The sequence below is a fragment of the Apis florea genome, unplaced genomic scaffold (genome assembly GCF_048593485.1).
Source record: "Apis florea isolate Af1SG1 unplaced genomic scaffold, ASM4859348v1 contig_2350_pilon, whole genome shotgun sequence".
Taxonomy (NCBI): Eukaryota; Metazoa; Arthropoda; class Insecta; order Hymenoptera; family Apidae; genus Apis; species Apis florea.
This window is the reverse complement of record NW_028256565.1, coordinates 1,782,980-1,806,229: the sequence shown is the minus strand read 5'-3', so window position 1 is coordinate 1,806,229 and position 23,250 is coordinate 1,782,980. Positions and strand designations below refer to the sequence as shown.

Genomic DNA, 23,250 nt, shown 5'->3' with positions numbered 1-23,250 from the left:
ATAAATATTAAACAATTTTTTTTATTATAAATTTAACAAATTTTATGTTTTAAGTTTTTTGTTTTTTATAATTAAATACACATGATTAATGTAATAAAATATTTTATAGAAGTCAAAAATTTACATTATTTCATTTATAATGAAAAATGTATTTGTTTAATGAAATATTTATGATAAAAATTGCAAAGTTTTTATCATAATTTTTTTCAATTTTAAACTTTAAACTTTACATATAAAAAATTATTTATAATTTTTGAATACTAAACATTTTTTTGTTTTATTTTTATTATTAATGAAATAAATATTTAAAGAAATTTTTTTTAAATAATATAAAAAAAGATTCAAGGATAAAAATACAATTAGGTGACAGAGATATATTAATATAAATTAAAATTAAATATGTTTTTATTAAGAATATTTTTTTAAATTTTTGGAAAGATTTGGAAAGATTTGGAAAGATTTTACTTCTAAAATCATTATTTGAATTGCTTGATACAATTTTTTATAAATATTAATTTTTATTATTTTTATTATTTTTATTATTATTATTCTGAAAAAAAATATATTTTTATCATTTTTTAATTGCTAGAAAAATTAGTAGAAGATATTCTGAAAAAAATTAGTATTAATTATAAATTATATAAATTAGTATAAGTTAATATATTAATGTACATTCTGATCACTTGATTTCAAAATATTTTAAATAATATAATTTAATCATAAACTAGCTAAAAATATATGATTGAATTTATAAATTCAATATAAAAAAATATGCTATCTTATTATTAAATGTAGTAACAATAAAATTTTACTAGTAGTATATATGTAGTACATATTTAAAATATTATTATATGTATGAAAAATTAGCAAACTGATAAAAAATACTATAAATATTATAAATGAAAAAATACTATAAATGATCATTGATTTTATCTAATAAAATTGAAACAAGGATTATTTCGTTTGATTCATGATAAATTATCTCATTTAATTTCATAATAAATGTTTTTATAAATATATAAATGTTTATTCCAAGATAAAATCCAGAAATATTTTTAAAATAAAATAATATAATTTGTTGCTTATTTTAATTTTTTTAATTTTTATTTAATTTATTTACTAAATTTTATATTAAAACTATATGTGTACTAGTAGATATTAAATGAAATATTTTGTAATTTGTAATATTTTATTTTGAAATATTTAATAAAAATTTGTTATTTGTAATAAAATTTTAATAATCATATTTTTTACATTTTTTAATTTATGATTTTTAACTTAAAAAATTTTTAAACAAAATTACGGATAGAAATGTTCATAATAACACATTTAACCAATATGAAAATTCATATAATTTTTATTAAACATTATGATAAGTATTTTAAAAAATATATATATTTTTTTTTATTGTTATATATATATATATATGTATAACAATTTTTTATTATAAAGTATTAATTAGATAATTTAATTAATTAAACGAATTAATTAAAATATTTTGAAAAATCAGAATTGACAATTTAAACTATTATTGAATTCTTTTTGTAACATAATAACTTATAAATAAATGCAATGTTATTTATTTTCAATAAGAATGAAAAAGTTTAAATATTTTCCTTTAATAATTCTATTTTTAAGTTATTGTAAAATAAAAACTAAATAATTGACATGTATGAAATAAGACTGATTTTTCCTTTCTATGTTATTTATAAGTATTAGATAAAAAATTTTTAAATATTCTTTTCCACATAAAGAATATTTTTTAATACTTTATATAAGATAATACTTTAAATAATTTGATTTTTGTAATATACAAATTACAACAATTAAAAATGAATAATGAAAAATGAAAATTAAAAATAATTGCAATGTACAAATTTTATCCTTTATAGAAGATACATTACAGATAACCTAGAAATATTTAATAAAATAATGTGAAAATATTTTAAAAATATAAATATATATATTAATAAAATATATATTATATATATTCATATGTATAATATTATAAATCTTATTTGAATATTTGTATAATAATAAAATTATGCAATTCTTTGTACATGCAGATGAAATTATATAATTGTATTAAATGAGTTTTACAATAAAATTGATGTTAAAATATATCTTAAATGGATGTTAACATTTTAGTATAAATATATAAAAAAACATTTCTGTTATGTGAAATATAAATATGTTTAATTAATTAAATATTAAACTTAATAAATTTAATAAAATTTTAATTTATGTATATAAAAAACATATGAATTTTATTATACTCATAATTATATCCTTAATTTCTATAAATTATAAAATATAATATATTTATTTTTCATTTTTTAATAGTAAGCTAAACTGTTTTATATTCCTTTATGTTAAATATGGAAAATTTAAAATATATTTACACATAAATAAAATATATATATATATATATAATTCTTTTTCAATGCAATATTATAATATTATTATATTAAAAAAAAATAAAAAGATAATATTATTATAATATTATTATTATATTAAAACATAAAAAAGTTAAACATCTCATTAAATTTTAATCTAACATTCCTTCTAAAAATACAAGTGCATCAATATTATTAATTGCACTTTCTACATCTCTCTTTTGTATTGTCTTTTTTTTCATTTGTGCTGTATATTTATATGATTCTTTAGCAAGAGAATCAATAAAAAGTTCCTGTAATATAAAATAAAATTTAATAATTGAGATATAAAACATTTATTATAAAAATTAGTTCATTTAGTAAATATCAAAATAGACTATATACTACATATTACAATTTCCATAATATTATATATTATATATTAATATATATGATATAATATAATATAATTTGTTTAACTGTTTATAAAAATAAAAAATATAAATTAAATATAAATTGGAAAATAATTTTATTATATTTATAATTTAAAAGATGTTAAAAGATTTTTAAACATTGTTAAAAGATGATTAATTATTTTAATATTTTGCAATTACTTTAAGATAAAAACAATATTATATTAATATTCCGTAAATAAATAAATATAATTACCGTAGATTTTGTAATTAAAAAAACAGCCTCTTGGTTAACCATATGTACTTCAGGATCCATTTTTATTATTGTTTTTATTCTACCTAATGGTAATTTTACTAATTTTTCCTTTTGTTCCTCATCAATACGAGCATTATTTTCAATTTCTTCTTGAGAATTTTCTTTTCCTGTACTACTTTCATTTAATTCTTTGTCACTTACACTTCCTTCCTCTTCAAAATGTGCCATGTTTATACATATTGATTTCATTTTAAAATTTCAACAGTTACAAAATTAGTGATAATTTTGAATTTAATGATAAAATTTTAATAATATAATTCGATTATTTAATAACGCATACTAAAAATCATTTTGTTAGAGGAACAAATGTTTTTAATTTATTAATATTTAAAATTATATTATTTATACTTTATTTATATCTTTAAATTCCAATACTATTTAAAATAATATTATATGTATAAAAATGTAATACTTAAATTTCTAAATTCTTATAAGTTATTATAAAGTATTATTTTATATTAATTTATATTCTTATAAAATTAAATATGATTAATTTAAATTAATATAATTAACATTAAATAATATTTGAAAGTTATAAATTTCAACGATAAGAATTTGAATAATTAATCTTATTTTTCTTTTAGGTTATCATTATATATTCATAATATATAATATATAATATATAATGATTCCAGAATTTTTAATTTTTAATTATATCAAAAACAAAAAATTAAATGTTCACATAATTTTATATTATATTTAATTTTATATTGTATTTAACATTTGGCGGGTTATATTAATCTAGTGATAACATGATATTCTAGTGGTAGAATATGAAATTTTCAATAATATACTTTGACATGGTTTTAAAGAGAAAAGAATATTTTTTTCTCTACAATTTTATTTTAATGAATTTAATCATAATATATAACATAAAGAAGAAATTTAAAAATCTATTCCGTTAAAGAATTATGTACTATGCTATAACTATCAGAAGATATAGTTACCAATCTAAAACATTTTAATACAACGGTAGATGTCTTTTCAATTTCCACATGGACATTGGGCTTTTATTTACGACTGATAATTTGACAGTCGTTTCAAAATTTATGAAAACCTCTTGAAATATGGAAGAGAAATCTTGCAAAGAACAATTAACAGAAAATACAGGTTCACAAATATAAATTAAAATTCAAAAGAATGAACATATAACTTATCATATTTGTTTTATTACAGATGTCAATCAAGATGAGTTGATTCTTCAACAACAAAGGCGAATCGAAATGGAGGTTAATATATATTATCATTACTGTATAAATTTATTCTTTTTCACTTGATTATCAAATAATACTTAAATTGAAAAATTATATATCTTTGTTTACGAGGTTTCAATACTTGTCATTAATTTCCGTTCTTATTTTTTGTTTTTTTGATCTAAATCATTTATTTATTTGATTATCTTATTATATTCTAGATTATATGTAATTAAAATATAATTATAATTCAAATATAAATATTGTAATTTAATATTTGATCTTTATTTCTTTATTTTATATTTATAAATAAAATTATGAAATTATTTTCCAGATTTCTGAATCTATTGCTTTAGTTGGAGAAAAAGAATCTATAAAAAGTTTGGAACGTGAATATTCTGAAGATGAAGTATATTTATCAAAAGCTAAAGCATTAGGTCAAAAATATTCATATATTAGGAGAACTAGACCTGATGGAAATTGCTTTTTTAGAGCTTTTAGTTATGCATATCTTGAAAAGTTAATTGGAAATAAAGATGAATATGAAAAATTTCGAGAACTTGCATTAAAAAGTAAAGATAATTTGGTAGCATTAGGTTTTCCTCAATTTACAGTTGAAGATTTTCATGATACGGTAAATATGTATTGTTATAAATTATAAATAATAAGTTTATGATTTGTTTTTTTATTTCTTTAAATTTACAGAAATAAATGTTTCATTTTTTGTATTATAGTTTATGGATGTAATTGATAAAGTAGGAGAAGATGCAGAATCAAGTTATATTGAATTACATAAACTTTTCAATGAACAAGGTTGTTCTGATTATGTTGTTGTATATCTTAGATTAATTACTTCTGGTCAATTACGACGAGAAGCTGATTTTTATCAGCATTTTATTGAAGGGGAACGTACTGTTTCAGAATTTTGTCGTCAAGTAAGTATTATTATATTGTTATTTATGATAAAGAAAAAAATGTATATAAAATATTATGATTATTAAAATTTTCCAGAAAATTTTAATATCTCTTACTTTTTGATTAATATTGACTAAATTATTTTTATAGGAAGTAGAACCAATGTACAAAGAATCTGATCACATTCACATCATAGCTATGAGTACTGCTTTAGGAACTGGAGTACGTGTTCGTTATATGGATCGAGGTGCAGGAACTGAAGTAACAGCACATGATTTCCCTGAAGGTGCTACTCCTGCTGTTCATTTATTATATCGTCCTGGTCATTATGATATTCTATATCCTTGATAAATGATACATTAAATTTACATACAATTTTTTAAAAAAATCTCATGACAAAGATCAATTATTTAGCAAATTATATCTTATGTATGTAATTAAATTTCATAAAATTTTTGGAAGTTTGGTTAAATATACGTTATAATTGTAAGTAATTAATTTAAGTATTATAGAATATTCAATAAAATTATGAAATTTTATGTAAAAATAATTGTTTATTTTTAAATAATAAATTCTAATTGATCTTTATAATTTATAAGTTTATTATAAGTTTATTAAATGCATTAAATAAATAACAAAATTTAACATAATTTTTGTATATATTATTGTATCAATATAAATTATTATATTAATAAATCTTGAATATTTATATTTTAATTTGAAATATAATATATAATATATATATAAAATTTTTACTATACATATTACAAGAATGATATATTTTTATTATAATAATTATGAAATATAATATAATATATAATAATTAATAAAATTTTATTACAAATTAAAGATAAATGTTAAGTAAACAATATTTTACAATACTATACAAATATTCATAAAATTGAACTCTATTATATAAATTATATAATAATCTTATTTATATATTTAAGAAACAATAATTATAAAATATATATACAATTATATAAGCTGAATTTCAATAGATTAATTTGTTTCATTAGTACTAATAATACAATATTATATATAATTAAAATATATTTATAATATAATAGTAATATATTAATAATATTAGTAATAATAATAATATAATATAAAAATACAAAATATATCATTAAGTATATATTATAAATAAAATTATGGTAAATATTTATCTTTTATAATTTATCTTTGCATAGCACGTACTTGTTCAGTAACTTCTTCTAAAGTCATAAAACTTCTGTTAATAGATTCTATTTGATATTCTAAATGAGTAGTTATAAGAGCAATTTTTTTTAGATTAGCTTCTGCAATCTCTACACCATGTTCTTGCTGTGCAAAATTTTTTGCACTATGCATTATTATCTAGAAAAATATTTTAATTATAAAGAAAAATAATATTTATATAATTATATATTTAAATAATAGAATAATAGAATTATTAAAAAATTATATAATGAAATTTTACTTCGCTACTTTTTGAACCTCTTTGTATTTGTCTGGCAAGAGATGCAATATTGTTCACATTAACTTGTACTCTATCAGCTAATCTCATTTTTGATTCAACAAATAAACTTCGAGCACTTGTACTTGAAGCTGAAGCCATAGTGTATAAGTATTTATTAATTTTTAAAATTAATAAATAATTTTAATTTATTATAATTAATTTAAGTTCATATCTTCATTTTGACAACTATTACCACATGTATTAAATTTGTGTAAATATTATAATTTTTTACTATCTGTAATCATTAATTATAGATTTAATAATAAAAATAATATTTAAAAATTAATAATATATTGGAATCTTATTTATTAAAATTCTTTTTTAATAAAAAATTGCATGTAAACAAATAAATTATATTACACATACAACAAATAAATATGACATTTAAGATACAATAATCAAAATAATGATAAAATCAGCTGATAAATATTACCACAAACTAGATATAGAATAGGCTTATTATCCAATATTACAGACACTGACTAATTTGGATTAATTTGGATTCGTTATTTTATTGTTCGAAATTATTGCATTATGTTTATATTTAATCTTGAATCTTGCGAATAAACTTATACGCAGGAAGATATCTTTTTATTTCATAGTTTCAATTTTATTAATTGAATCGACTGAATTTCCCTAGATTGATTATTTTGTTTTGTTTATTTTCAATAACTCGACTTGACAAATATAGTATATTAAATATAGTATATAAATCTAATTTAAACTATATTACATATAATATATATATAATAAAAATTTTGTAGAAGTTAACCTATAAATTACGTATATTTTGAATATTATTTAATGACTTTAAAATTTATAAAAATAACACGAAACGAAGAAAAACACTTTTGAAAAAAAAAAAAATAAATACTTATACTATTATAATTTTCGATATATACATACATATAATATATATATGTATATATATATGTATATATGAGCATTTATTATTGAAATATAAATTTCAGAAATGAGTATTGATGATGTCAATTTAATTGTACAACAAATTAAAGAAGCAAATAAACTTTGCAAAGAAGATACACAAGTAATGTATTTATAATAGATGTTGCAATATATAAAAATTTTTAAAATTAATATGTTAATAATCTTAAATCATTAATATGTTATATTAGGTTAAAGTAATTATACAAATTTTTTTATTATAGCATTTAAAAGGATTAAATGTAGAATTAAAAAATCCTGTGTTACCACAACATGAAATTGAAACTAGAGCAGGATCTCGTCCTCCAAAAAATGAAGAAATAGAAAGATTTAAACAAATAACATTTATCAAAAAAGGATGTTATGATTCAGTAGAAGATAAAATAATTACTAATAATTGGAAAGAATTTTGTAAGGTTTGTTCAACAAATATTATATGTTTATAATGTTTTCAATAAAATTTATTAAAAAAATTTTTATTATGATAAAATTAAAAATATTGTTACACAGTTGCATAAATGGGATTCTAAAAAAGTTGAACCATTTTTACTCTTAAGAGAAGGAAATAAAACATATATTCGCAGTAAAAAACAAAGAAGAAAATTTGTACAATTTTTAGCTGATGGCTTGCCAAATAGAACTTTATATAGTGTATATCATAGATTTAGAAATTTATATACAAATAATTTTCAAAGAAGGTAATGTAGAAAACATTTTTGTATTAAATAATGATATACATTTTTATTTTTATTATATAACAAATCTTATTTTTATATTACGTAATTTATTTAATATTTATTAATATTGTATAATATTTTATTAAATATTATATAAAAAAGAAATTCATATTTTTTATATCAAAAATAAAAATACTTATAATAAAATATTTTTTTTATATATTGAATGCTTTTTATTTGATTAAAAATAATATAATTCAGATTTTACAAAATTTATTTTATACATTTAATAATATAATGCTTATTTATTTTGTATATTATTATTATTATTATTATATATTATATTAATATTATGTTTAATATATAAAGGTTTCATCCAGAAGAGGATAAAATGATTTTGAATTATTTAGAACATAATGCAAACCTTGATCAGAAGCGAAAATATGCAGATTTAGCAAAAGTTTTAAAACGAACCCGAGCTTCTATTTGGCGTCGTTATGAATTGCTTAAAAAGAAAAGACAAAGAGAATCAGATCAAGAGAAATAAAATAAAATCTTTATAATATTTATTTCAATTTTGTATGTTAATTATTGTTTTAATGCTTGTTATTTAGTACTTCATTTCAAAAAATATAATATTATTTATAACTAAATTGATTTAAATTATGATTGTATTAATTATGTAATAAATAAATAAGAAAGTAATTTTTTATTAATTTTATACTATTATTGAATTTCTTACATAAATAAATAATTAAACAAAGTTCAGCATTTATTTATTATATATTTATATATATTTGATTCAATAGTTATTGAAATAATTAATTTGAATATTGAATATAAAAAATTTAATATTTTTTATATTAACACAAGGTAAAAAAAATAAAATTTTAAATAATAAAAAGAATTTTTTAAATTTCTATTATTATTATCTATTTTAATGGCACAATATATTATTATTTATATACTTTAAATACGATTACGTATTATCAAATATATAAAATAAATTTTATAAAGATATAAAGATATAATATTTTGTAATAATTATCATATAATATACAATTAATATTAAATGAATTGTTGTATGATTCAAATGAACGAATATATGTATAAATTTAATAATCTATATATAATATATATTTAAATAATATATAATATATATTAATTGTTTGTGTGTAATAATAATAAAGATATTAATAAATTTATCTTTAGAATATTCTATATTATTAAAAATTAATATGCATTGCAATTATGATATAATATTTTCTGAATTAAATAGAAATAATTTATGTAGAAATAAAATGTAAATAATTTATATTGGACAATTTTTAATAAAATTTTTACTTTCGTAAATATTGGCTATCAATTTATACAATTTTTTTATGTTTTACATTTTCATGAAATTCAAAGTAAAATGTGCGATTAATTTACTAATGCATACTTATTTTTTTAATATATGATTGTTAAATGTATTTTTTCATATAATGGAATAAAATAAATAATAAAATATTTTAAGTAATTGTATAATATATACATGAGTACAAAAAATTTTTAATTTTTTATACAAAATTATAATACTGCCAATATTAATATAATAAATTTCTTACTTCAATTTAAAAAAAAAACGAAAAATTGTAAGTGATATATAAAATATATAAATTTTTTACTTTTATTCAATTTTTTGCATATAAAAAAATTATTTAAATAATTACATATTTAGTTTATATATAGTGTTCCAAAATCATGATAGAAAATAAAAAAATTTTTGCTGAATTTATTTAAAGAATTTAAAAAATTATTACACAAAAATTTAAAAAATTAAGATTTAAACATAATAATTATAATTCATTGATGTTGTAACATTGATATTAGACATATATAAATATTTATAAAATAGATTAAAACTATTGAAATTATCTTTAATGCTAAAATATATTTTATTTATGTATATATATATGAATATATATTTAATTATTGAAATTTGAATAGATCTTGCCAAAAGTTTTTTATATGCTTGCTATAGGCCAAAATTTTTAATATTTTTTTTTAAAATTTATCAATTGTTATTTTTATATTAATAATTAATTTATATTAAAAATTATTTGAAACTCATTATTTTCTTTTAATATAAGAAATTCATCTATCTTTATCTTTAATATGATTTTGGGACACTCTAAATAAATAATGTATTTATTAATATATTTAAATTGTACAATTATATCTTTATAATTATGAATATTAGGTTAAACTTAAAAAAAAAATCATATATAATTAAAAGATATTCACAATAATCATTATTTAAATGAAGAAATAAATTTTGCAATAAAACATTAATCTGCAGAGTTTCTAAATATATGAATATCTAAATAAATTTTCTTTAGTAAAAAAAGCTGTTTATATATTTACATAAGTGCACGATTTCTACAATAATTTTGTATACATATCTTATATATATTATAAATCATAGCACATTTCAATGTATTTATATATATATATTAATTTATATATATATAATTTATTATAATGCACAAGCAAAACCATTGTTTTTTTGATATAATGAAACTTATTTATTAAAACATTTGTCCTATCACAGCAAGTGATCGTACTGCGGATTGCACATTATTTACATGAATATGGTGAGCAACTGTATGATGATGTTCATCTACAACCATCTCTCCATATTGAGCTCGACAACGTTTCTGATGTGCAAACAAACTACCACTATGGCTATAAGCAGCTCCACAAGTTTTACACACATATGGTTTTTCACCAGAATGAGTATAAGTATGTTCTTTTAAAGTACTTAGTCTTTTGAATGCTTTGCCACATGTTTTACACAAATAATTTGCTTCTCCAGTATGTCGAGTCAAGTGTCGTCTAAAAGCTGAACTCACAGCAAATGCAGCACTGCATACATGACAAACAAATGGTTTATCACCTGTATGAATTCTAATATGATTTGCTAAACTGGTTGTTGTAGTAAATCCACTATTACAAGTTTTACACACATGTGGTTTAATACCAGTATGAGTTCTCATATGATACGTTAAAGAAGAATTACTTGGATACACCTTACTACAAATGTGACACAAATATTCTCTTGGAACCTTCTCTTTTGGTTTATGTGTCCTTTGATGAAGAACAAGACGAGCTTGACTAGCACATACCTTTCCACAGATTTCACAAGTAACTGGTTCAGCTTTTGGTTTATGCATTGATACATGACGTCTAAGACCTTTTTTTGTTGCCATAATTTTATCACAATGTTGACATTTATATTCACCAGAATCATCTTCATCACTTTCTTCTTTTTTAACATTTTCATTTTCTTGTAAAGTATTTTGAGTAGTACTTGGGAAAGAATCATCATCAGAATCAAAAAATTTATTATCATCTACTAAATTATCTAATAATCCATGACCATGTTTTTCTGCATGTTTTTTTAATGTATCGGGCCTAAAAAACCATTTTTTACATACAGTACAGGAATATTTTTTATCTCCATGTACAAGACTATGCCTTTTCAGATTTTTTAATGAAGAACAATATTGGCTACAAATTTCACATTTGTACAACTCAGGTGCATTTTCAAAATCATAAACTTCATTTACAGTACCATTTTCATCATCTGTATCATCTTCAAATTTCATTTCTTTTTTTGGTTCCTTGTTGTCTTTTTGTTCATCTGTACTAATTTGTTTAATCATATTATTTACTTTTTCTGTATGAGATTTTAGGTGACGTACAAGACTTTGAGGTTTAGAAAAGCATGCATGACATAATTGACATGCAAGTGGTTTTGATGCATGTATTTTTTTATGATTTTCCATATTCTCCAATCTATAAAACATTTTTGAACAAATATTGCATTTATGTTTCTTTTCATGAACAAGGGAATGTTTTTTTAAACCTCTTTGTGTGCTATAACATTTTGCACATACTTTACATTTAAATTTTAATTCTCCAGAATCTTCACCATCATTACTTGAGTCATAATAATTATCATGAATTTCATCTTCACTATAAGTTTTATTAGGCACTGATTTTACTTTTCTAGTAGAAGTACGTTTCTGCACAACTTCTTCTTCTTCTTTAACATTATCATTTAATATATTTTCATCAAAAAATTCCACTTCTTGTTTTCTATCATCTTCCTCTGAATTTTGATTGATATCTTGATTTTCTTCTGGTTTATTTTGCATATTTATAGTTTCAGAAATATCATTGTTGATTTCTTGTGTAAGAGATGTCTCATGTATATTATTTTCTGATTCTTTTTCAATTTCTTTAGCTCCTTCAAATCCAATAGAACAAATAAAAAGTTTCTCATTTTGCATATCAATTTGGCTGGTGCTTAAGTTGGATTCATCTCTACAATATGAATCATTAGTTTGTACATATTCTTGAGAATTTGATGCTACTTGCATTTCCTCTTTTACAAAATAATTTTCTTGATTAATTTGTTCTTTAGATAACAATGTTCTTATCTCAGATTCAGTTTGTGTATATGTATCCTAAAATATTTAAATTTATTGTTTATATTTACTACATAATATAAAATATTAATATATCATATATTTACCACAATAGTAATTTTAGATGGTTTATTATAATACATTCGTAATTTGGCATCAGAATGTTGACATTGTTGTCTAAATTCATGAGCAACACTTGCTTTATAAATACAAATATCACAAATTAATGAAGGTAATCCATCTTGTTCATGAATTTCTATTGATCCACAAACTTGTATCTTTTGAGGAAGAGCCGAAAAATCATTCACTTCTTGATCCGTACAAAAAATAGGCGATAAATTAGTACCTTCTGTAAGGCAAATTCTACATATTCTGTCCATATTAAGTGGTAAATCAAAATATTCTGTCATTATTTATTACAAGTAGAAAGCAATTTATCTTTAATATACTTCCTGAAAAATCCATAAGAATTATATTATTTAATAATTTCTACATAAATATATATTTTTAATAAAACAGTTTTTATTTTTTGATTTTAAATTGTTTTTTAATAAGAAAAAAATATTTTATAACATATTGGATTTTTATTAAATTCAAATTTAAATATATATAGTATTTATTTAAAAATTTTACTTAATATATAAATAACAATATTGTAATCAATATGTTATTGATAATAAAAAATAAAAATTTATTATAAATTTATTATAGAGTTTAAAAACATTGTGATAAAAAGTGTTGAGAAGCATTAGTACATATTCCATAATATATATGTAATAAAAAATTAGAATGTATATAAAAGATGAAAATATTTTATTTAAAAAAAACTTATTTTTTAAAATAAAAAAAAAATTAACATACAAAAATGAGAGGTTCTCAACCTTCGGATCTTTTATGCACCGCGAAATCATGCCACGATGTTGAGATAATGCTTTAACAGTGATGCCCAGGTGAATACATTGAAGTTTCTTTGAATAAATTTTATCTCTTAAAATTTTATCAAACACAGTTTTTATAAAATTTTCACTGTATGTTTAAGAGCAATGTCACACGTTTAATTATATATTATTCGTTCTTGCGTTATTTTCCTATGAAAAAGTTTAATACTTCTCTATTTCTTTGTTTAATGGCTTCCCTATGTATTCCCAAAGATGTACTACAAAAGTTGAGAGCAATCTGAAATGAACGCACAAAATGAGGAATCTAGAGACTTAGTGGACTGTTAGATGGGTCAATACAAAGAAAGTTTATATGTACATGCATATATACTTCGATATTGATAACATTTATTTCATGTATAGAATGCAACTATATAACATAATTTAGATATAATTTTTACAAGATAATATAACAAAATATTTAAAAAATATTATATTTTTTTTATTTATATTTAATTTTAAATTGATATTTAATTTACCTTTGTTAGTAAGTGATTTTATATTATAAATTAAATGTTAATTATAAAATATTTTATTAATATATTTCTTATAAATTTATGCATTATTAATAAAGAGACTTTTTATTGATATTAAATTTTTTTTAATTTTTTTTTTTTAATTTTTTATGAAATAAATATACATTTTTCATTTTAAACTCGGCATAAGTATAAAATCATTTTATGTATTTTATATTTTTGTATTAGATAGCCAATCGAAAGAAAAAGCTTGTAACTAGCAGATTTATAATTTTACAAAATTTGGGAATTTTATATATGATAAATCAATTGTTGAGTGGTTTGTCTATTTGTGATAATTCTTAGGTTTGACTTTCTCGTGGAACTTTCTTATCCGCCGATCTGTCAAAAAATGTAAATGTAAGACTGTGATTGAAGTTTGAGATTTCTAACATACGGTAATGCAATCGAAGCAAATTATCCGATTAAGTCGGAATATTAGGCGGATGTAGAAAACAAGATTTTAGGCATTATTGGAAATATATTTATTTTTTAAATGCCATTATGGCTCTACGCAAAGTAAAAGGAAATTTTGAACGTATGTTCGATAAAAATCTGACCGATTTAGTACGTGGAATTAGAAACAATAAAGAAAATGAGGTAAATTTATAATTATGCGTTATATATTATTTTAAGATTTATTATAAGGACATAACCTTATTCGAACCATTAATATAAATTTTTATCTATAATATATGTTAATGTATTATTATAGGCAAAATATATTGCACAGTGTATAGAAGAAATTAAACAAGAATTACGACAAGATAATGTTGCAGTGAAAGCAAATGCTGTAGCAAAGCTAACATATGTAAGTTATAGATTTATACAGTTTATCAATATACACATTGCAAGATAATATATAATTTTATTATTAATATATTATATTTTAATTTGTTTAGCTTCAAATGTTAGGCTATGATATTAGTTGGGCTGGTTTCAATATAATTGAAGTGATGTCATCTGCAAAATTTACATATAAACGAATTGGATATTTGGCGGCAAGTCAAAGTTTTCATGCAGATACAGAAGTATGATATTATTTGGAAATTGACATAAAATTTAAATTTCAAAGAAATCTGATAAGTATTTTAACATATTTCATTTCAAATTTTATTTTTTATAAAAATTATAGTAGAAGATGTATATGAAAGATTTTTTTTAATTATATATGTTTATTAAATTGATATTTCTTATATTACATTTAACACAAAAAGATATTTGTAAAAGTAATACTTTATTTTGTATGCAAGTAAATAATTCAATTACTTTGTAACTTCTGTTATGACAAAGAAGATTTGTCAGGTTTCTAAAAATTTTGAGTTTATAATGAAATTGATTTTAACAAATACAAATTTTTGATTTATTACAGCTTTTGATGTTAACTACAAATATGATTCGTAAAGATTTAAATAGTCAAAATCAGTATGATGCTGGTTTGGCTCTGAGTGGTCTCTCTTGTTTTATAAGTTCAGATCTTGCACGTGATTTAGTTAATGATATAATGACATTATTAACGTCTACAAAACCATATCTACGCAAAAAAGCAGTGCTGATGATGTACAAAGTTTTCTTACGATTTCCAGAGGCTTTAAGGCCTGCTTTTCCTAGATTGAAAGAAAAATTAGAAGATCCAGATAGTGGTGTACAAAGTGCTGCTGTTAATGTAGTTTGTGAATTAGCAAGAAAAAATCCAAAAAACTATTTAAGTTTAGCACCTGTTTTTTTCAAACTCATGACAACATCTACTAACAATTGGATGTTAATAAAAATTATCAAACTGGTAAGTAAATATTAATTTGAAAAATTCTTATATTAATAAAGTGAAACAGATTAATGACATAGGCTCATTGTTGTAATTAATAAATATTTGTATACATGAATATATATGTATACATATACATTTAACATGAGCCAAATAATATTGGTCTTGTTTCACATGCTCAGTTCTCCACTATAACACTGATTGAGCCAAAAATGGGTCGGCGACTCACTCAACCACTAATTGACCTGATTTCAAGGTTTTCATATTAGTTGATTATTTTTTTATTAATAAAATATAGTAAATTATAGATATTAGTTGTATTTGCATTTTTAGTAGCTTATTTTTATTTCTAATATGTATTTATGATTTACATGTTATACCAATTACATGTTTAGAAATATTCATGTGTTAAATATTATTATATTTCTTAGATTGCAATTATATTTCCAGTTTGGCGCATTGACACCACTAGAACCTAGGCTTGGCAAAAAATTAATAGAACCCCTTACAAATTTGATACACAGGTATTTCATGTATTTTTGTCTATATAAGCAAATATATTATTTTGTTTGTTTATTGCTAGTTTAATATTTATTGCTCTCAATGTGAAAAATTTAGATATTTATTGTCTTTTAATATTTTTTATTTATATTTTGTTGTAGTCATATTTTGTAAAATAATGATAAAAAATGTAAAAAAATAAACTATATAATTTATTATTAATTTATTAATTTATTGTATTTTGTTTAAAATTATTCTTTAAAATTATTAATTATATAATTTTATATAATAGTTATATATGATATTATTGTAATTTTGTAATTTGAAATTAATCATATGATATTATTAATTTTTAGTACATCTGCAATGTCTCTACTATATGAATGTATAAATACCGTAATAGCTGTATTAATTTCAATTTCATCTGGTATGCCAAATCATTCTGATTCAATACAGTTATGTGTTCAAAAATTGAGAATATTGATAGAAGATTCTGATCAAAATTTAAAATATTTGGGATTGTTAGCAATGTCGAAAATTTTGAAAACTCATCCAAAAAGTGTACAAGCTCATAAAGATCTTATAATGCAATGCTTGGATGATAAAGATGAAAGTATAAGATTGCGTGCCTTGGATCTACTATATGGAATGGTTTCAAAGAAAAATTTAATGGAAATTGTTAAAAAATTAATGGTTCATATGGATAAAGCTGAAGGCACTGCTTATAGAGACGAATTACTTTCAAAAATTATTCAGATTTGTTCACAAAATAATTATCAATTTGTTACTTATTTTGAATGGTAAAATAATCATCAAATCTATAATTATTAACAAATATTTTATTTATATTTGTATAATATTTATCTATATTTATAGGTACATATCTGTATTGGTTGAACTTACAAGAATGGAAGGTACCAAACATGGACCATTAGTAGCAACTCAATTACTTGATGTAGCAATTCGTGTACAAGCTATACGAAAATATGCAGTTCAACAATGTGCCTTATTGTTAGAAAATTCATATCTTCTAACAGGTCAACCAAGAGCAACAATGTCTGAAGTTTTATATGCTGCTGCATGGATTTGTGGAGAGTTTTCTAGGTATTTTGTGAAACAACTTTTTATTCATATTAATTTTCTATTTAAAATATAATTGATAATACATTCTATTAATAGTGAACTAGAAGATCCTATAGCAACATTACAGTCAATGTTACGATCACAAGCTTCTAGTTTACCAGGGCATATTCAAGCTGTTTATGTTCATAACATTTTAAAACTTGCAACAGCAACATTATGTAAGGCTGAAAAAGATAAAGATATAGAAATTATGGAACAGGTATGATATATTATATTACTTTATTATTGTTTTTGTAAATAATATTTTGTAAATATTATTATTATTTCAATAGTTACTTCATTTTTATTATATAATTTTAGTTTGTAATCAATAATAATAAATAATCTGTAATAAATAATTTTTTAATCAATAATTTATTCTATTTAATATTTTTTATAAATATTAGCATATTATATTAATTATATTAAATATTGAAAAATTTTAAATATTGAATATTTTCTTCAGAATTATGACATATTTGTTTTATATTTTATAGATTTTTGCATTGAAAGATAAAATAGCTGCTTTTGTGTGCAGTGGAGATTTAGAAGTACAAGAAAGATCTAGTTCTGCATTAGTTTTACTTGAGTGTTTAAAAGAAAATCCTGGTTTAGCACAAGAGTTAATGGAAACATTTGAAGGAGAACTTAATCCTGTTGCTCCAAAAGCACAAAGAAAGGTATTAATCATATATATATATGTATTACATATATATATATATTTTTTACATAATTTTATTATTACAAATATTTTCTTTCTAAGAATATATATATATATTATAATAAAATTGAATTGTTATAATTAGTAATTGGTAATTAATTTTCTACGTTTTGATTTTTTTTGTCTTTTTCATTAAATATATTATAAATATAATGTTTAGATAAGTATTAAGAAGATGTTTGTTTTTTTTATTTCTAACAATAATAAAAAAATGTAAAATTACTTATATGTATAATCTTAATTTTTTTAGGTGCCAATTCCTGAAGATTTGGATTTAGATTCATGGATCAATGATCCACCATCAGAAAGTTCAGATTCAGAAGATTTAGATATGAATGATATTTTCATTAAGACAGAGAAAATTAATGATTCCTATTCTAAACGTGAATTTAATGAACCATCAGCAGAAGAACTTGAAAAACGCCGTGAAGCTAGAAAATTGGAACAACAAAATAATCCACATTATTTGAAAGGCACATTTAAAAATTCCACATCATATCATAATTCATCAAATATTTATGAGGAATTTGAAAACATTCCTGTAGCAGAGTTAGATATTCCAATTTCTTTAAAAATTACAAATAATCATAAAAGATATAAAATACATGACAAGAAAAAGAAAAAATCTAAGAAAAGTATGTTAAAATTTTGTATGTATAATTCATAATCATTATAAAATATTAAATTGTAAAAATGAAATTTTCAGATAAGAAGCCTGCTTCAGAAGATGAGCATGATGATATTTATCCTATTCAAGTAGTGAATACTGGAATAGGTGAATTACCACCAGGTGCAGAATTAAGTGACAGCGATGATTATGATCAAGTGGATATAAATGATCCACATAGAGCTTTAAATATTAATTTAGATTTACCTTTGAGAGATGATGAAAGATTACCTGTCTTAGAACATAGGGTTATTGAAAATAATTTGAATCAAGAAATTACTGAATCTAAAGGAAAGAAAAAAGAAAAAGTAATATTTTGTCTCTTTTTGTTTAAAGTTGTAATATATTAAATATAAACTTTTTTTTAACAAAGAAATTTTTATCCCACAATTAAATATTATTTTATTTTATTGTATTTTATAGGGACATAAAAAATCTAAAAAAAAGATTAAAGAAGTTAAAGATAAATGCTATGACAATCAATTAGAACTTACTGATATGTGGTTGGAAAATAATACTCCTTCGGAAAATATTCAACCACCTGTTACTAATGAATATTCTGAAGTTTTCAGTGAAAAAGAATCAGAGTGTAAAGATACTAAACGCAAAAAATCAAAAAGTCAAGAGAAATATAAAAAAACAGATGAAAACTCAAAACATCGAAAATCAAAGAAATCTAAAAGTAAAAAAGAATCTTCAAAAAAATCTTCAGATTATGAAGAAACAGCTGGAATCTCAACACCATCTAAAGAAATATTACCAGATTTAAGATATAATTTTACAAATTCTGAGGATAATACAATTTTAGAGCCACTTACTTCATATGAAGAATTAGCTAATAATAAAATACTATCTATAATGTACAAATTAAAACAAATTCCTCATGAATCAAACAAATTAATTGCATCAATACTCATTACAAATAATTGTCAAAAGCCTGTAAAGGAATTAGTTTTTGATGTTCCAGATACATCATCCTTGAGATTATTGAGAAATGTAAGTTAAATATACACAACAAATTTTAAACAAAAAAAAATTATATATTTTCAGAATTTATTATTCTCTTTTTTCTTTTTATAATTATTATTTCTTATTATGCATTTATATTTTTTGTTATAATAGTAAAATAAAGAATCTGTTTTAATAAATATATGATTCTTTTAGACTGGAGATGAATTTGGTATAAAACTGCCATTCCAATTGCCTCCACAAATTACTAAAGAAACACAGTTTACTATTTTAATCTCAGATGTAACATTTGCTCAGAGGTTGAGAGGCACACTTACGTATATGTTAGAAAGCAAAGAAAGTACATTGCAAGAAAAACTTGATTTTACTATACATTTAACGTGCGGTAAATTCATGGTCGGTCACCTTTCACATAAGGATATATTAACAGAATTACTTAAAAGTGGTCAACTTATATATAAAGTTAAAAAAGAAATTATTCTTTCTCAAGATTTTGATATTATTTTAAATTTAATTTGTAATAAGTGTAATCTTACACTTGTGGAACAAATCAATGATACTGCATCTTTATATGGACATTCTTTGAAGGGACATCATGTGTGCCTTTTATTAAAATGTAATGTAAGTAAAACATATTTTATCTTTTAAAATTTAATTATTTTATTTTATATTTTATATTATTTTATATTATTAATGATTTTAAAAAAGATATAATAAAATTTTTTTTATAGAAATCATCAAGAAATTTGGTAATTGAAGGTAAAGGTGACAATAACACGTTATTGTCAGGAATTGGAGACGAAATTTTAAGGATCCTGACATAATATAAATTTAAATTGAAATTTTTCCGTATTTTACGAGTCCTATCCTTATTCATTACAATCATGCTCATTGCATAACTCAATAGTAAAATGAAATTTTAATAGTATTCATTATATATAAAATAATGGCTATGGAAATCATCTTTGCAAACTTATCGAATTTTTTCAGAAAAAAAATCTTATCTAAACTTTTTAAATTTAATTTAGGTAAACAAATTTTAAGTATATGCATGTAAAGAAATACATGTATATGTATAAATATCACACATAATATGTGTGTAAGATAACGTTTCAAGAGAGGGAAAGAGATTTATTATTGGGAATTGAAGACATCAGAATGAAAGTAGTTTGTTTTATTTATGTGTAATTTCAATTTATAAATTAAAGTGCAATAATAAGATAGTAGTGATAAAATTAAATATTTATTTTAATTAATTTCATCATTTCTTAAGTAATAAAAAGTTCTTTGTACAATTTACTATATGTAAATATTATTATTTAACAATTTTTTAAAAATTGATCTTTGTTTTATATAAATATGAATAAAACATGTTTATATAATTCATAGCATTGAAATATTACATTATCTTGCCAAAGTAAAGCATGATAAAGTTATTATGTGAAATATTATTTATAAGGATATTCATCTGTAAAATATTGTAATGAATTATGAAAATTATACATATTTTTAAAAATTAACTACTTATACGCTGATATCTTCAATTTTATGTTATTAAAGATTAATATCATTACATTGTTGAACTTCTGATTGAACTGTAAAATACATCATGGATACTCGCGACTCGTGTGAATGTACATCGATGTTTCTCAGCGGAATATATACTTTCTGCATGTAATGACTTTGTAATATCAATAATTTAATACATATAAGAATTTATGATAAGCATATAAATACGCAATACAGTAACATGTGGAACACCAAATGTAAATAGCTAATACTTGTATGCTGATAAACAATATCTTTATTTTAAATATCTTCCAAAAATCAATTTCATTTATATGAAAAAAATGTTCTATAAGAAATAATTTAATTATACATTGCTCCTCATTAACATTCAATGATTTATTTATCATTTAAAGTCATGAAGAACAAATAAATACTAATGAATCATTGAAAACATTAATGTTAAATGCCAGTAAATGATTTATAAAAATTGAAATTAATCCTTCAGCATTTAAACAATGTAAACAATGAGAAATAGAACTATTACGTATCAATAATATAAATATTAAAATTTTACTTCTAAACTTCTTGCTTTAAATATTTTTTCTTGTGTAAATTTTTAAATTACTTAATTTTTTATTATATTATTTGAAATCATAAATTTTCATGAAACATAAATTTTGTTATAATGACATTTACTGTGCCAAAAATGATTAATCAGTAACAACTTCGTCCTTGAAACATAACAGTATAAAGATATATTTAAGCCAAATAATTTTTTGTTTCCTTTTTGCATTTATACATAAATAATATTAAATATATAACATATTGATTTGAGAAAATTATTGATATCATGTTTTACATTAATTATAGTTTATGTATACTGATGTTTATAATATTCGTTTCTACGAATAATAATCTGTTAAACTTATTCATAAAAATTGTCTTACTCTTTGTACTTGATATATAAAGAAAAATAGATTTTATCTTTGAAAATATATTTTATGTAAATAATTTTTTCTTATAAAAAGAAAAAAAATCTCATGTAAATTATTTTTAATTTTGACTTTATATATATATTTTTTAAATATTTAAATATGTTTAAAATTGAAATTTAATCTAAATTTATAAATAAAAGTTAATTCTTTTTTAATATATCATTTTTTTATCAAGTTTAATACATTAATTTGTGATTAGCGAAGTGTTCAATTAACAATTATTAGATGATTATTTACTAATTGATTCTATCATTATGTGACTACATGTAGTCTAATCGTAATCAGTAATAATTAATGGTAATCACTAATAATGATTGATTGGGGTTAGAGATTAGCATGAAAAAATAAAGCAACAATTCGAATATAGACTGTATTAAATTGTTTCTTTGAATTTTATTTTTCAATTTTATTTCGCACATATTTTAATTAAAAGAATTTTAAATTGATCGATCAATTTTTTAAATTGATTGTTACTTAAGAATAGACCGATGAATTTAATATGATTTTGGATTGAGGTCGATTTGACTTACGTAGTTATATTCTTGAATAACTCGAAATAATTTATTATTTCATATCGAAGAATCGAATCGAATATCGAATAATAATCTATGATATTTCCCGCCTTTATGAACAAACGTTTAAATTTTGAGGTTAGGAAAAAATCTATTGAAAATTTATATAATAGAAGATATATAGTAGGAAATTTTAATTAGAGTTATTATGGAATCAAATATCGGG

At 20.3% G+C, this 23,250-nt stretch overlaps 6 protein-coding genes across 9 annotated transcripts; 3 read left to right on the top strand and 3 right to left on the bottom strand.

Moving 5' to 3' along the window:
* Window positions 1-2,220: 2,220 nt before the first annotated feature.
* Window positions 2,221-3,781, bottom strand: PolE4 (DNA polymerase epsilon subunit 4). Its single transcript, XM_031918311.2, has 2 exons — window positions 3,045-3,781; window positions 2,221-2,689 (listed from the first exon to the last, which is right to left on the bottom strand). The coding sequence occupies exons 1-2, from the start codon at window positions 3,291-3,293 to the stop codon at window positions 2,549-2,551; spliced, it is 390 nt and encodes a 129-aa protein (XP_031774171.1). The 5' UTR covers window positions 3,294-3,781; the 3' UTR covers window positions 2,221-2,548.
* A 110-nt stretch (window positions 3,782-3,891) lies between these two features.
* On the top strand, window positions 3,892-5,759 carry LOC100871117 (ubiquitin thioesterase otubain-like). Its single transcript, XM_012490677.3, has 5 exons — window positions 3,892-4,214; window positions 4,281-4,333; window positions 4,632-4,931; window positions 5,032-5,232; window positions 5,363-5,759. The coding sequence occupies exons 1-5, from the start codon at window positions 4,172-4,174 to the stop codon at window positions 5,558-5,560; spliced, it is 795 nt and encodes a 264-aa protein (XP_012346131.2). The 5' UTR covers window positions 3,892-4,171; the 3' UTR covers window positions 5,561-5,759.
* Window positions 5,760-5,790: 31 nt separating this feature from the next.
* BORCS7 (BLOC-1 related complex subunit 7) lies at window positions 5,791-7,399 on the bottom strand. 2 transcript variants are annotated; one of them, XM_003696338.4, is made up of 3 exons: window positions 7,147-7,399; window positions 6,675-6,948; window positions 5,791-6,571 (listed from the first exon to the last, which is right to left on the bottom strand). In XM_003696338.4, the coding sequence occupies exons 2-3, from the start codon at window positions 6,810-6,812 to the stop codon at window positions 6,392-6,394; spliced, it is 318 nt and encodes a 105-aa protein (XP_003696386.1). In that variant the 5' UTR covers window positions 6,813-6,948; window positions 7,147-7,399; the 3' UTR covers window positions 5,791-6,391. The 2 variants fall into 2 exon arrangements, with proteins under 2 accessions (XP_003696386.1, XP_086761149.1); XM_086905023.1 differs by having other exon boundaries at window positions 7,080-7,181.
* LOC100870995 (uncharacterized) lies at window positions 7,329-9,051 on the top strand. Its single transcript, XM_003696522.4, has 5 exons — window positions 7,329-7,399; window positions 7,686-7,761; window positions 7,883-8,074; window positions 8,169-8,356; window positions 8,705-9,051. Exons 2-5 carry the CDS (start codon window positions 7,687-7,689, stop codon window positions 8,880-8,882), a joined length of 633 nt encoding a protein of 210 aa, XP_003696570.2. The 5' UTR covers window positions 7,329-7,399; window position 7,686; the 3' UTR covers window positions 8,883-9,051.
* A 1,655-nt stretch (window positions 9,052-10,706) lies between these two features.
* On the bottom strand, window positions 10,707-13,963 carry LOC100870751 (uncharacterized). Of its 2 annotated transcripts, none has more exons than XM_086905021.1 (3): window positions 13,672-13,963; window positions 12,918-13,262; window positions 10,707-12,849 (listed from the first exon to the last, which is right to left on the bottom strand). In XM_086905021.1, the coding sequence occupies exons 2-3, from the start codon at window positions 13,218-13,220 to the stop codon at window positions 10,906-10,908; spliced, it is 2,247 nt and encodes a 748-aa protein (XP_086761147.1). In that variant the 5' UTR covers window positions 13,221-13,262; window positions 13,672-13,963; the 3' UTR covers window positions 10,707-10,905. The 2 variants fall into 2 exon arrangements, with proteins under 2 accessions (XP_086761147.1, XP_031774116.1); XM_031918256.2 differs by having other exon boundaries at window positions 13,692-13,798.
* A 632-nt stretch (window positions 13,964-14,595) lies between these two features.
* On the top strand, window positions 14,596-22,512 carry garnet (adaptor-related protein complex 3, delta 1 subunit-like garnet). Of its 2 annotated transcripts, XM_086905019.1 has the most exons (15): window positions 14,596-14,863; window positions 14,979-15,074; window positions 15,166-15,294; window positions 15,636-16,046; window positions 16,479-16,552; window positions 16,886-16,956; window positions 17,056-17,329; window positions 17,406-17,633; window positions 17,709-17,871; window positions 18,149-18,331; window positions 18,623-19,007; window positions 19,079-19,347; window positions 19,463-20,035; window positions 20,204-20,629; window positions 20,740-22,512. In XM_086905019.1, the coding sequence occupies exons 1-15, from the start codon at window positions 14,768-14,770 to the stop codon at window positions 20,830-20,832; spliced, it is 3,471 nt and encodes a 1,156-aa protein (XP_086761145.1). In that variant the 5' UTR covers window positions 14,596-14,767; the 3' UTR covers window positions 20,833-22,512. The 2 variants fall into 2 exon arrangements, with proteins under 2 accessions (XP_086761145.1, XP_003696565.2); XM_003696517.4 differs by having other exon boundaries at window positions 16,886-17,329.
* The last annotated feature ends 738 nt before the right edge of the window (window positions 22,513-23,250 follow it).